This window comes from Eretmochelys imbricata, chromosome 17, assembly GCF_965152235.1.
Source record: "Eretmochelys imbricata isolate rEreImb1 chromosome 17, rEreImb1.hap1, whole genome shotgun sequence".
Taxonomy (NCBI): Eukaryota; Metazoa; Chordata; order Testudines; family Cheloniidae; genus Eretmochelys; species Eretmochelys imbricata.
Window position 1 is genome coordinate 22,820,413 of NC_135588.1, and position 14,240 is coordinate 22,834,652.

Genomic DNA, 14,240 nt, shown 5'->3' on the forward strand with positions numbered 1-14,240 from the left:
TTCTTTATCAATTTCTTTTCCCTTGCCTTTACATTGTTTGCTGTGATTAATTTGTTAATTTTTACTTTATATTTGGTTAAACAGGTTAGCAATGTCGTGCACATTGTAAATGCTGAACTATTTCTTATTCACACCAGGGACAGGGACAGGGACAGTGACAGTGACTCTTAACAGTGATGACAGTTGGCTTGTGTGTGTGTGTGTGTTCTTTGCATGTGCTGTCCCCAGTTCTGGACAGAGAGCGGATCCCGCAGACTGTGACAGCACCACCCAGTTTGGTTAAGTGCTGGAGGCTGGAATGTAGTTGCCTCGGTAACTCTGTTTAGGCTACTCATTACTTTTGTCCTTGGAGCTTCAGTGTTTAATGGATAGTGCAGAATGTTAGTTCAGCAGACACCAGCGTTACTCATAAAGGAAGATCACAGGCATGGTTCGGTGGTGAAGGCACTCAGCCAGATTTACTGTCAAGGAAGCACACTACTAGCTCCCTGGATCAATGTCTACAGTTACACTAACACAAGTATGCTCGTTACAATGGACACAGCTCAGTCAGCGGTGGGACTTTCTTCTGCCCCCTAGGCTGGACAAAGGGTTAAGGTGAAGCACCCCAGCATTTATAGGCTGAAACAAACAACTGGAATACACAAATTGTATACCACATTACATATTTGATGACAACTATTTGTTATCATAGAATCATAGAATCTCAGGGTTGGAAGGGACCTCAGGAGGTCATCTAGTCTAACCCCCTGCTCAAAGCAGGACCAATCCCCAATTTTTGCCCCAGACCCCTAAATGGCCCCCTCAAGGATTGAACGCACAACCCTGGGTTTAGCAGCCCAATGCTCAAACCACTGCGCTATCCCTCCCCCAAAGTAAAAACTCCGTCTCCTTCGAACCAGAAATGAACCAGCGACCTAAGGATTCCCGCAGGCAGCTCCTCAACAGTCCTCTGCTCTACCAGCTGAGCTGTCGAAGGGATGTTATCTCCCCTTGTTCCTGATATTTTGGACAAAACATCCCTATTCACTATTTTGTTAAAGCATCTTATCTTGTACTAGTTTGGGATGTATTTGTCCAAGCTGATACCTAGTAGACTAGCAACAACTTTGCCACGTTCATGTACTGGACAGTGTACTTGTAAGCATCTGCTTTAATACATGGCCTGACTCTGGTTCATAGTCTCTGGCTCAGGCCTCAGATCTTCTATCAGGCCCAGTGCTCCAGGATCTCGCTCTCGCTCGCTATTACAAGATATTTCTACTTTTCCCACACATATTGAAAGAATATTGAATGAGACAATGAAAAATGAGCAGCAAACAGCGGAAAGGCTAACAGAGGGAGTTTGACTGAGATCTGTCTGAGAGGAGGTACACTAAGTGCAGCATTGGGGGGGCGGTGTTGGTGAGTATCTGAGTTTCTGTTGTGGGGACAGTTTGTCAGTTTGACCGTGTGCTTGATTGAAAAGTGTGAATTGGGAGTGCTTTGTTCCAGGTGGGCCTTAAGTGGGCCTGACTATTATAAAAAGGCAGCCAACTGCAAATCAGCTGAGCGGCGAACAGAGGGAGTTTGACTGGGAGTTTGCCTGGGGAGAGCCCACTGAGGCTTTCATCTTGCAGGCTTCTCTGAGTAGTTACTGCAACAACTGAGGAAGCTCGTAGAAGGAAGGTAATATGGATGGTGCGCGATCAGCTGTTGTGACCTGCACAGGATGTGCCATTTTTCTCTTTCTTCCACGGGACAAAAGTGATGTTGTCTGTACAAAGTGCAAGCTTGTCTCCATATTGGAAGAGAAGGTTCAAGGTCTGGAGCAACAGGTATCGACCCTGTGTTGCATAAGAGAAACTGAAGAGTTCCTGGACAGACGTCAGGATATGCTTCTACAGGCACAACATTCTGAAGATTCAGAGCAGGCTGCACCATGGGGACAGAAGGTCGGTGAAGAAATTTGGCAGAATGTGACCCCCAGAAGAAGAAAGGGGAGCGTCCATGTACCAGCAACACAGATACAGGTGAGCAACCGTTTTCACATACTCTTCACAGGTACTAATGCGGAGAGTGGACTAGATGATACATCTGAGGGAAGGGAACAGAAGGAGACTCCGCCGATTGGAAGGCATGAGATGCACTGTCCTAGGGTTGGGGGTTCCATGACCACCGCTCCCAAGAGAAGGAGGCGGCTGGTGGTGGTCGGGGACTCTATCCTCAGGGGGACTGGGTCATCTATCTGCTGCCCCAACTGGGAAAACCGAGAAGTCTGCTGCTTGCCAGGAGCTAGGATTCAGGATGTGACGGAGTGTTTGCCGAGACTCATCAAGCCTTCGGATCACCACCCCTTCCTGCTTCTCCACGTGGGCACCAATGACACTGCCAAGAATGACCTTGAGCGGATCACTGTGGACTACGTGGCTCTGGGAAGAAGGATAAAGGAGTTTAAGGTGCAAGTGGTGTTCTCATCCATCCTCCCCGTGGAAGGAAAAGGCCTGGGTAGAGACCGTTGAATCGTGGAAGTCAACGAATGGCTACGCAGGTGGTGTCGGAGAGAAGGCTTTGGATTCTTTGACCATGGGATGATGTTCCAAGAAGGAGGAGTGCTAGGCAGAGACGGGCTCCACCTAATGAAGAGAGGGAAGAGCATCTTCGCAAGCAGGCTGGCTAACCTAGTAAGGAGGGCTTTAAACTAGGTTCACCAGGGGAAGGAGACCAAAGTCCTGAGGTAAGTGGGGAAGTGGGATACCGGGAGGAAGCACGAGCAGGAGTCCATGAGAGGGGCGGGCTCCTGCCTCATAATGAGAAAGAGGGACGATCAGCAAGTTATCTCAAGTGCCTATACACAAATGCAAGAAGCCTGGGAAACAAGCAGGGAGAACTGGAAGTCCTGGCACAGTCAAGGAATTATGATGTGATTGGAATAACAGAGACTTGGTGGGGTAACTCACATGACTGGAGTACTGTCATGGATGGATATAAACTGTTCAGGAAGGACAGGCAGGGCTGAAAAGGTGAGGGAGTTGCACTGTATGTAAGGGAGCAGTATGACTGCTCAGAGCTCTGGTATGAAACTGCAGAAAAACCTGAGAGTCTCTGGATTAAGTATAGAAGTGTGAGCAACAAGGGTGATGTCGTGGTGGGAGTCTGCTATAGACCACTTCCCCAGGGGGATGAGGTGGACGAGGCTTTCTTCCGGCAACTCACAGAAGTTACTAGATTGCAGGCCCTGGTTCTCATGGGAGACTTCAATCACCCTGATATCTGCTGGGAGAAAAATACAGTGGTGCACAGACAATCCAGGAACTTTTTGGAAAGTGTAGGGGACAATTTCCTGGTGCAAGTTCTGCAGGAACCAACTAAGGGCAGAGATCTTCTTGACCTGCTGCTCACAAACCGGGAAGAATTAGTAGGGGAAGCAGAAGTGGAGGGGAACATGGGAGGCAATGGGAGGAAGTGACCATGAGATGGTTGAGTTCAGGATCCTGACACAAGAAAGAAAGGAGAGCAGCAGAATATGGACCCTGGACTTCAGAAAAAGAGACTTTGAGTCCCTCAGGGAACTGATGGCAGGATCCCCTGGGAGAATAACATGATGGGGAAAGGAGTCCAGGAGAGTTGGCTGTATTTTAAAGAATCCTTATTGAGGTTACAGGGACAAACCATCCCGATGTGTAGAAAGAATAGTAAATATGGCAGGCGACCAGCTTGGCTTAACAGTGACATCCTTGCTGATCTTAAACACAAAAAAGAAGCTTACGAGGAGTGGAAGATTGGACAAATGACCAAGGAAGAGTAAAAAAATATTGCTCAAGCATGCAGGAGTGAAATCAGGAAGGCCCAATCACACTTGGAGTTCCAGCTAGCAAGGGATGTTAAGAGTAACAAGAAAGGTTTCATCAGGTATGTTAGCAACAGAAGAAGGTCAAGGAAAGTGAGGGCCCCTTACTGAAAGGGGATGCAACCTCGTGACAGATGATGTGAAAAAAGCTGAAGTTCTCGATGCTTTTTTTGCCTCTGTCTTCACGAACAAGGTCAGCTCCCAGACTACTGCACTGAGCAGCACAGTATGGGGAGGAGGTGACCAGTATGGGGAGGAAAAGGACCTAGGGGTTACAGTGGACGAGAAGCTGGATATGAGTCAACAGTGTGCCCTTGTTGCCAAGAAGGCTAAAGGCATTTTGGGCTGTATAAGTAGGGGCATTGCCAGCAGATCGAGGGACGTAATCATTCCCCTCTAGTCGGCACTGGTGATGCCTCATCTGGAGTACTGTGCCCAGTTTTGGGTCCCACTCTACAAGAAGGATGTGGAAAAATTGGAAAGAGTCCAGCGAAGGTCAACAAAAATGATTAGGTGGCTGGAGCACATGACGTATGACAAGAGGCTGAGGTACCTGGGATTGTTTAGTCTGCGGAAGAGAAGAATGAGGGGGGATTTGATAGTTGCTTTCAACTACCTGAAAGGGGATTCCAAAGAGGGTGGCACTAGACTGTTCTCAGTGGTAGCGGATGACAGAACAAGGAGCAATGGTGTCAAGTTGCAGTGGGGGAGGTTTAGGTTGGATATTAGGAAACACTATTTCACTAGGAGGGTGGTGAAGCACTGGAATGGGTTACCTAGGAGGGTGGTGGAATCTCCTTCCTTAGAGGTTTTTAAGGCCTTGACAAAGCCCTGGCTGGGATGATTTAGTTGGGGATTGATCCTGCTTTGAGGAGGGGGTTGGACTAGATGACCTCCTGAGGTCCCTTCCAACCCTGATATTCTATGATTCTATGAAAAATGCAAACCTAAGTCCACAATCACCTGGAATAGTGAAGATCACAAAATTAACTGATAATGAAACTCTTTCACCCATTCAGTTCCCTAGAAGTTAAGGAACCGCAATGTAAAATATAGCCCTCTTCCCCTGTTCTATGGATGCATCACAAAGTAAACAATCTGTTTCCTGGAAAGAATGAAGTAGTGTGTATTTCTCAACTTCATCTAGGGAAGAAGCAGTAAATATTTCCCCTTGGCTCAGCCTATCCCCAAAGCCCAGATGAAACTCTGTGAGTGCCCTCCCTGAGATCAGTGCAGCTGCTATAAAAGACCAAGTCACTGAGCTACCCTCACCAGCTGAGAAGAGATGGCAGGTGAGCTGCTGTTACTCTTTATTCTCTTTTTTATGACTTTGACATTTGTAATAAAATAGGCAGTGTGTTTCGGAGGGAGGGCATGAAAAGCCATGTGTGGTAAGGAAGAGTCAGAAATGGGCAGGAGTGGGGTTGTAGGAGCTCTGGCCCTCCTTCATTCCCTTTGGGTGAGGGAAATAGGAAATAGGAAATAGGAAGAAAAGGAGTTCCTTCTCCCACCCCTTCCCCTGCTCCAACCCCATCCCTTTCAGGAGGAAACATTGGGATACTTTACAGTAATTGACTGTGGGGAATAGAAAACACAGTTGTTCAGAGGAAAGTGCAAGAATCTTTCCATTATAGAAATGAGGGCTAACCTGCCTCTCCCAACCCCCAGCATTGTGGATCCTCATCATTTCTCTTACTTAGAGATTGACTTAAACCTTGAAACAGGAGGTTCAATAACTTTTCTAAAATATATGTTAGCACTAACTGCTCTAACAGTGGATGTTTTTTTATCCACACAAATCTTCAGTCCTTTTTTCAATCTCACTAAATTATTGCCCTCAGTGACATTCTGTAGCTGCGAGTTCCCCAGTCTAATTACACACTATGTGAAAAAGCATTTCTTTTTATGACAGTTTGGAATTTTCCACTGAAATTTCCTCGAATGGCCCCTTTTTTCTTGTAGTGTGAGAAAGGCAGAATAGAAGCTCCTGATCTCCCTTCTCTAGGCAGCTCTTTATTATATATGGAACTAGTCGTGCCAACAACATTTAAGTTTGCCCCAAAAGTCCCATTTTAAGACCCAGTTTTAGTGACTTACAACCTTGCCAAACTTTAACTTTGTGGCTGAAATTTTCCTTGATGAGTGTTTGTCAGTTTCAGAAAAATGGTTTAGCCATTTCTCAGAATGAGATTAGGGAAAAATAAGTTTAGCCCCATTAAAAAAATGTCTTACAGTAGTTTAATTGAGAAGTTCTAACACCTCCATGCTTTAATGCTATGTTCTCTGAAAAAACGGGTCTTACGTATCACAAAATTGGGCACCTAAAATTAGTGGATTCTTTTGATTTAACTTCTCTGTGCTTGACTTCTCCATCTGTAAAACGGGGATAATAACACGCCCTCAGATCCCAGGTGGTTGTGAAAGTAGATCAGTTAATTGTGAAGTGCTGAGAAACTATAGCAACAAGCAGCATAGAACATCTCACAAGGAAATTAATAACTGTGTTTTCAGAGCAGGTTTTGAATAGGGTGCAATAAATAAGGCCTGGGGCCACACACTGGACAGTGAGAGTAAGACAAAATATTGAGTAAATGTTCTTTCAGTGAACACGGTCTGTCCTGTGCAAGGAATAAGGCAGGGGTCCTGTAGACAAAAATAAACTTTATCTCAATGCATATGCAGAAGAGGACCCAAGGTTGTACGGGCAAACTTTACTCTGGTATTTCCTAACTTTTGAACAGTTGACTTCACTGAACAGTGATCTTTTAATGTAGCTTGTGTCTGGAATTGTAAATATTTTTATCATCTTCCCTATTATTTATTTCATCCTTCTCTCCCCCCTTCCAGCCAGGCTTGTCCCTTCCTATAAACTTTACTGTCTCTTAAACACCTTCTTGTATGTCCTCCCCCAATTTACCTCCACTCATGCCAACTTGTCCTCCACCCAGCTCAGCATCCTTAGCCAACTCTCCTTGACCCTCTCCAACCCAGTGCCTTCTGCTGAAAATCCCCTCCAAGCTCAACCCCCCGATTGAGAACTTCTCCTACTTAGCCTCCCCAAGTCCAGAACCCTCCCTCCTGTCCTGACCTGACTCCAGGCTCACGAGGCCCCTTCCCACCTGACCCCCAGACACACACTCCCCATAACCACCTCAGGCTCAGAACCCCTCCCCTGCTCAGAACTCCTCCCACCTGGTCCCCAGCTCTAAAAACTCCCTTCCTACCAAACGTCCCATTCCCAGAGCACTAAACTCTTGCCCCTCCATTTGACCTCCAAGCTCCCAAGTCAGAAATCCTCCTCCCAGCACAGAACCTCTGGCTTGACAACCTCAAGCAGTCAAAAATCATGAGACAGGCTCCAAAAATGAGAGTTTTTGCTCAAAAATTGTAGGTTTTATTTGTTTTCTGGTTTCTGAGCATTTATAGAGCACTCTCGATTTTCAGGCTTTTCTGTCATAGAAGGGACCACCCGATTGAGTCTGACCTCCTGTACCCCATGGGCCAGTAATCGCCACCCAGTTACCCCTGTATTGAGCCCAGGAAATTGGCTTGGACTAAAGTATTGCAGCCCTCAGGAGGCTAAACTATTGTGAGCCACAGGCAGAGGACAGGAGGGACAAGGTGCACCAGTGCTTGAGGTTCCTGCAGTGGCAGGGAACTGGTTTGGTGAAATGTGCCCAGATGAGCTTAGCAAGCCCCCATCCTGCAGAAGAAGGGGAAAAAAACAAAACCAAAAGTTATTGCCAAGCTCATCTGGGGGAAAATCCTTCACCCCACCAATCTTAGTCTCACCTGCAAACTTTATCAGCAGCAAATCCATGTTTCCTTCCAGAACACTGATACAAATATTCAGTAAACGGAGCTGTGGAAGTTGATCTCTTTCAGTGTGTGGATGACATCTGAGGGCCCTTTACCTCCTGGAATTATCGCTAGTAACCGAGGTGTATTTGTGTTTCTCTCCAGGGATCCCCCTCTTCGGACTCTTGGTGACCCTGAGCCTGTGCCAGGCATCTGGATCTTCCATAAATGGTACTGTCCCCTTCCTTCTGCTGCTGGTGTTCTGCATTAGGGGTATAATGCTTTGTGGTGGGATCCAAAGGGAAACTCATTGTGGGCCCCCACCCAGTCTATAGGGGTTTGCAGTGTTCCCTCTCCCACCCAAAACAAAACCTATGTCTGGGAAGTATGCATTCACCATGAATATCCAAGGACTTCAGAGGACCTGATTGTTATCCCCTTTCTAGATATGGGGAAACTGAGGCACAGAGAGGGTAGATGCCTGCCTCCAGGACAGAAAGAGTCACATACAGGAGAGCCAAGAACAGAACCCAGGTCTTCTAATGCAAAGTCTGCTAGTTTCCGAGTCCAGGACCGTGCTGACTCACTAGTGTCCTTTTTAGTAAAACAAAATGGATTGCAATCTAATTACCCTGTAAGGTATCTACCATGCTGATTTTACAGAGGTGATTCCTTTACTTCTATTAAAAGTCTTCTTGTAAGAAAACAGAATGCTTTTTCATTGTTCTAAGATCCAAGGGTTTGGGTCTGTGGTCACATATGCAAATTGGTGAGGATTTTTACCAAACCTTCCCCAGGAAGTGGGGTGCAAGGGTTGGGAGGATTCTGGGGGGAAAGATGTGTCCAAACCACGTTTCCCAGTAAACCCAGATAAAGTTTGGTGGTGGCAGTGGAAATCCAAGAGTAAAATAATTTTGTACCTTGGGGAAGTTTTAACCTAAGCTAGTAAAAGTAAGCTTAGGAGGTTTTCATGCAGGTCCCCACATCTGTACCCTAGAGTTCAGAGTGGGGAAGGAACCTTGACAGCAGTATAATCAAAAGAGGCCCCATTTCCTAAATGGGTTGCTTTTGCACCCACACCCCTCCCTCAGGTTTTTCTTTTGGCATTCGTTTGGGAAAGTTTTGGCAAAAACAGGGCAGCTCATTTCTGACAATAAATAAAATCTCTGATTCCAGACTTATTCTCTTGCAAAAATTCAGTTCTCAACTCATGGAGGCACTAGACTTCTTCAAAAAAAGCTGGAAAAAAGTTGGCAACACTGGTTCTGTCATAGAAAGAGCTGAACTGTTTTGCTTCAACTTGCCAGAAATATTCTGCCTGAGGCAGAAAGGACTCCTGGAAAGTTCCAGCCCCTGAAAGATTAAAGATTGGCCAAGTGATAACAACGGAAAACAGGGTGTTATAATGGGAAGTCCTGGGCAATTTCAATAATAAGGGTCACCACCAATGTCCCCTATAATTAGACCTCAGCTGTAAAGATTTATGTGCGTAAGTGTTTATGCACTGAAAAAAAATCATGGACTCCTGCTAGGATTAAAAGCTCTAAAGAACTAGTTATGACTAAAAATCACTCAGTAGACTTGTGGGGCATGTACGGACTCTGCATACAGTTTTGATTCAACTTACTTCAGCATCTAAAATATAATATAATATAATAAGCCACCAAGTAATAATGAGCACAACACAATTGTGCTTAATAGCGAAGGGAAATAAGGATAAAGGAAATAAGGATAAAAAACAAAGGGAAGAGAAATAAGGAAGGGAAATAAGGATAAAAAACTTTCACAGTGATACTAAATACAGAAAAGGGGATTTCAATACAATAAGGAAGCACTTCGGAAAAGCGCTAACGCCAAGAGCAAAGAAAGCAACACCCTTAGATTTGGCTACCTAAGAAAACAGTAGTTGTCTTATGCAATCTGCTGAGCAAAAAGGGAACCAGGAAGAGAAAAGTAAATGGCAAAGTTCAAGTCTTCAAGAGGTTATCTGAGCCAGAGAGAAAGTCTTTGGGATTTGGAAATGCAGCGCCAGCCAAGCCAACTAACAAGAACATACACTACAGCAGTCAATATGTAAGAGGGAAATGAGGAGGGCTAGGATGGATTTTGTAAAGTAAATAGATGAAGGTATAAACAGAACAAGAAATTCTCTAGAAGAAGCAGGAAGTCCACTAAAGAATCAGTTTTCAGAGTAACAGCCGTGTTAGTCTGTATTCGCAAAAAGAAAAGGAGTACTTGTGGCACCTTAGAGACTAACCAATTTATTTGAGCATAAGCTTTCGCATCCGATGAAGTGAGCTGTAGTTCACGAAAGCTTATGCTCAAATAAATTGGTTAGTCTCTAAGGTGCCACAAGTCCTCCTTTTTTTTTTAAAGAATCAGTGGGTCCACGGTCTTACCAGGGGGTTAAATAGAGCAGTTAAAATTGAGAAGGACATTGCTGAAAAACGAAATTATTTCTTTAATCAGCCTTGTATATTCATAGATTCCAAGGCCAGAAGGGACCAGTGTGATCATCTAGTCTGACCTCTTGTGTTACAGAGGCCACAAAATTTCCCCAAAATAATCCCTAGAGTATATTTTTAGAAAAACATCAGCTCTTGCTTCAGAATTGTCAGTGATGGAGAATTCAGTGACCCTTGCTAAATTGTTCCAGCAGTTAATTACTCTAACTGTAAAGAATTTATGCCTTATATCCAGTCTGAATTTGTCTAGCTTCAGCTTCCAGGAATTGGATCATGTTACACCTTTCTCTGCTAGATTGAAGAGCCCATTATTTATTATTTGTTCCCCATGTATATAATTTCAGATGTAATCAAGTCACCTCTTAACCTTCTATTTGTTAAATTAAATAGATTGAACTTCTTGAGCCTCTCCTTATAAGACAGATTTTCTCATCCCTTTGTCATTCTCATGACTCTTCTTTGACCTCTTCAATTTATCAACATTCTTCTTGAATTGTGGACCCCAGGACTGGACACAATATTGCAGCAGCAATCGGACATAGTTGACAAATTTATATGCAGATGACACAAAGTTATTCAGGTTAGTCAAGCCCTGGAAGATTGAGATACTTCAGACAAATCTATCCAAGCTAAGTGAATGGGCAACAGAATGGCAGATGAAATTCAGTGTTAAACAATAAATAATACTCATACACTGTACAAGGCTCTAAATTAATGGTATCACTTCAGACAATGACCTGGGCTTCATTATAAACAGCTGAATAAAACCCTTTGCCCAGTATACAGCTGTGGTCAGAAAAGCAGATAGGATGTTGTGATACATAAAGAATGGGATGAAGAAGGATAAGGAAAACATGGCTGTTATATAACTCAGTTCCCTCATCTGGAATACTGTGTTTAGCGTTGTCCATCCCATCTCAAAAAAGAACAATGTGTAATTACAGGGCATTCGGAGAAGGGTAATGAGAATGATTAGGGAACGGCAACGCTCTCTTATGGAGAGAGACTCAAAAGACCGGGATTGTTTATGTTAGAGAGGGGACATTAAAAAATTACACAAAACAACATTCTAGATGAGTTTCATAGGGAGCTGTGAGGTGTTGGCTCCAGGCAGTCAGGCCTGGTGGTGGGAGTGGAGGTTAAAGCCAGGTGGTCAGAGTCTGTAGACAAGCCAAACTGTACCGTAGCTGGAGTAAGAGCTGGAGCAAAGTCAGAGAAGGGCATGGGCAAGGCTGGAGCAGGAACCAGCACTGGATTAGAAGCAGGCTGGGAATCTAGAGTCTCTTACATGGCAAGGCAGCAGGAGGGTCACTGCACTACAAGTTGCACAAGCTAACTTGCAGCTCTGATGGGGTTGGGGAAATACCTGAGTGTGGGGGTCGTCTGTCCCTGGCTCTGCTTAGGGATAGGCTGAGGGATAGGCTGCTGCCCCATGCCTAAGGGCTGAGTCACTGCAGCCTCTGTTGGAAGGGTTTGGCTGTTGGGTCTACACTCCTTCTGAGCAATCCTAGCCTAAGAACAGACCAAAACTGATCTAGAAACACCATATATCCTGAATCTGCAGAGGGTCTGAGTTCTGTAACTGTTCTTAGTTTCTAAGCACTATCACACTGATTGTGTCAGCTGGAAATGAATGCAGACCAGGCTCCTCCACTTGGGTGTGCCTGGGGAGAGAAATGGATGCATGGAGCAATGGAAATTTTAGTGCTTAAGATTTGTATGCAACATTTGCAGGAGGCCACTCAGAATTTTTTTTTTGCACAGCCATCCTAGCGCAGAAAGTTTTCCCTACATAAAATCTCTTGACTATAAACTTGTCCCTTGACAAATCCCTGTTTCTGAGTAAACTCATCATATAGAAAGTCTAGAGACTTAAAATATGGAAAGTTTACTGATTAAACACACCCATATCTAAAGATATCCTTGCCAAAAATATGCACATTTGAAGTTTTAAATTCCATGATTTTAATGTCAGCCACTGAAGGATAAAAGGACTGAGAAGTTACACCTGCATTGATGAAAGATGTAGGCTTGCAGCTGGACCCACCCAGCTTTATCTGCAGTGATCGGGGTAAGAAAATCGAATCACAGTTATTACACAAGGTTTGCTGACAACTCTTGGTAACCAGTGTGAGGACCAGTGCTGCCCACTCTATGACTAATAAGGGAGCGGAGAGAGTGTAAGCAAGTATTCCAATCGAATGGCAGGTTCCCAACCCAAGGGGCTGGAGCAGGCATCTGGGAGCCACCAGCTGGATGACTTACTTTTTAGGTTGAATTCTGAACCTGAAATGGGGGTGAATAGCTTCCCCTTAAAAGCTCAGAAACCAGAAGGCCAATAACCTTCTTCCCCTCTCCCAGCATAAAAACCTTCAACTTCTCATGTGTTTTAAGCCAACATCTTGTGTTTTTTACATGACTTGTGATTTTTGAACCCTTCGGGTTGCCAATACTGATAGGGCCTCAGCTTGTAGCAGTGATTGAGTCTGAGGAGAACTGGGCTGAGGAGAACTTGGATGGCTGTGGCCTCAGATCGCTGGCCATAGGTTTTGTTGTGGGAGCAGAGAAAATTGAGAAAGCAGATGCAGACACGATCAGCTTCAGCTGAGAGCTGAAGAATGGCTGGCTATCCAAAAGTTTCTACCTATTAAGTTCCTTCCTGGAATACATCCTGGTCCTTTTGAGGAACTGGAGAACCAAGAGCTCTATGATTCATAGAGTATAAGGCCAAAAGGGACCTTTAGATCATTTAGTGTGACCTCACCTATATGAACAGGCCATTCAATTTCACCCAGGTACCCCTCAGTTTAACTTTGCTTCATGTCTCCCTTTCTTTATGTCTAAAGGTTAATCCAGCAAATTCACTGCATGAAGGAGAAGAAATGTGCTCCTTTCACTTTGGGTCTGTGCAGTGAGCTGGTGGGAAGGAGTTGTCCTCATGTCCTGCTCTTTCCTCTTTTTGGACTAGATATCTTGGAGAAACTGCCAGATCCATTCTTTTTGAGCAGCACTGATGAAGCCAAGAAGCTGGTGGATGCTGCATACAAGTATGAACGGGACAGGTCAGTTCACCTTATGTTATCCATACTAGGGGTACAATTTTACAAAAAACGCGGGAACATGATACCATTATTTGGGGAGTTTCTTTTGTACAAATATGTATTTATTATGGCAACATCATAGTTCAGGGTTCTGAAATTTTCCTAGCATGTATCACACCACATGCACTAATCTCTTCCCTCCACAATGGCATGGAACACCTCCTCTCCCGTTTGTGATCACACAGTACTGCTATGGCAACTTCAGTTGCTTATGATGCAAAGTGATATTAGGACAGTACACATATTTTAGCTTTTTAACATAGCTCAGCCAGTGGAAGTAAGGAGAGCCAGCACCACATGACCAGTCAGCTCTGCGAGAATGACCAGCAGCCAGGGATCATCATTGCTCATCACTGTCACTACAGTGATTCTGTAGGGAAGGGTTTACCTGTTTATAGTCTCAACATCAACTCTGTTGAACCATTCTGGAAAATACCAGCCCCTCCCTCTATGGGAAATACGGCATGCTTGGGCTGTAGCAGGGGAGAATTTTGGAGAAAAGCTTGAGGTTATTAGACAAAGCACTTCTCAGCGATCGTATTGGACTGTCCAGACTTCGGTGTACTTCTCTTTTGGCAACTCTCCCTTTTTTTGGTGAAGACCTATTTTAAAATGTTTTCGGGTTAAGACCTTCCTTAAATTAAACCAAGAAACAATAAAGACACAAGCTTCTGGAGTTTTTTCTGTGAAGACATCCTGAATGACTATGAATAGTCATTGGGCTGGGGAAAAAGAACCATGACTCTGTAAAAGCCTAGAGAGCACTCATTTGGGATATCCAAGACCAAGTGCAGACAAAACGGGGTATTGAACTGGCCACAGTGTAGCTGAGTGTCATAGCCACAGGGCTAATGGTTAAAAGGGAGGCTTCCTCCTTCTGCTCTCCTACACAGCCATTTTGTGAGGCTTATCCTGCGTTGCTTTTGTTAAAATGCCTTAAATCAAGATGAAAAATTTCAAGTCGGGTCAAAATAAAACAATTTGTTTCAACATTTCAGAAACATATTATTTTTATCAACATTATTTGATAAACTCAACAAAAATTCA

General features: G+C 44.4%; 1 protein-coding gene across 1 annotated transcript in view; it reads left to right on the forward strand.

The window, feature by feature from the left end:
• Window positions 1–5,114: 5,114 nt before the first annotated feature.
• The window catches only part of LOC144276690 (myeloperoxidase-like), a 64,292-nt gene continuing 55,166 nt past the window's right edge, over window positions 5,115–14,240 (forward strand). Inside the window, exons 1-3 of the mRNA XM_077836950.1 lie at window positions 5,115–5,121; window positions 7,793–7,858; window positions 13,061–13,154. Of these exons, the coding sequence (XP_077693076.1) occupies window positions 5,115–5,121; window positions 7,793–7,858; window positions 13,061–13,154 (167 nt within the window). The remainder of the gene's footprint in view (window positions 5,122–7,792; window positions 7,859–13,060; window positions 13,155–14,240) is intronic.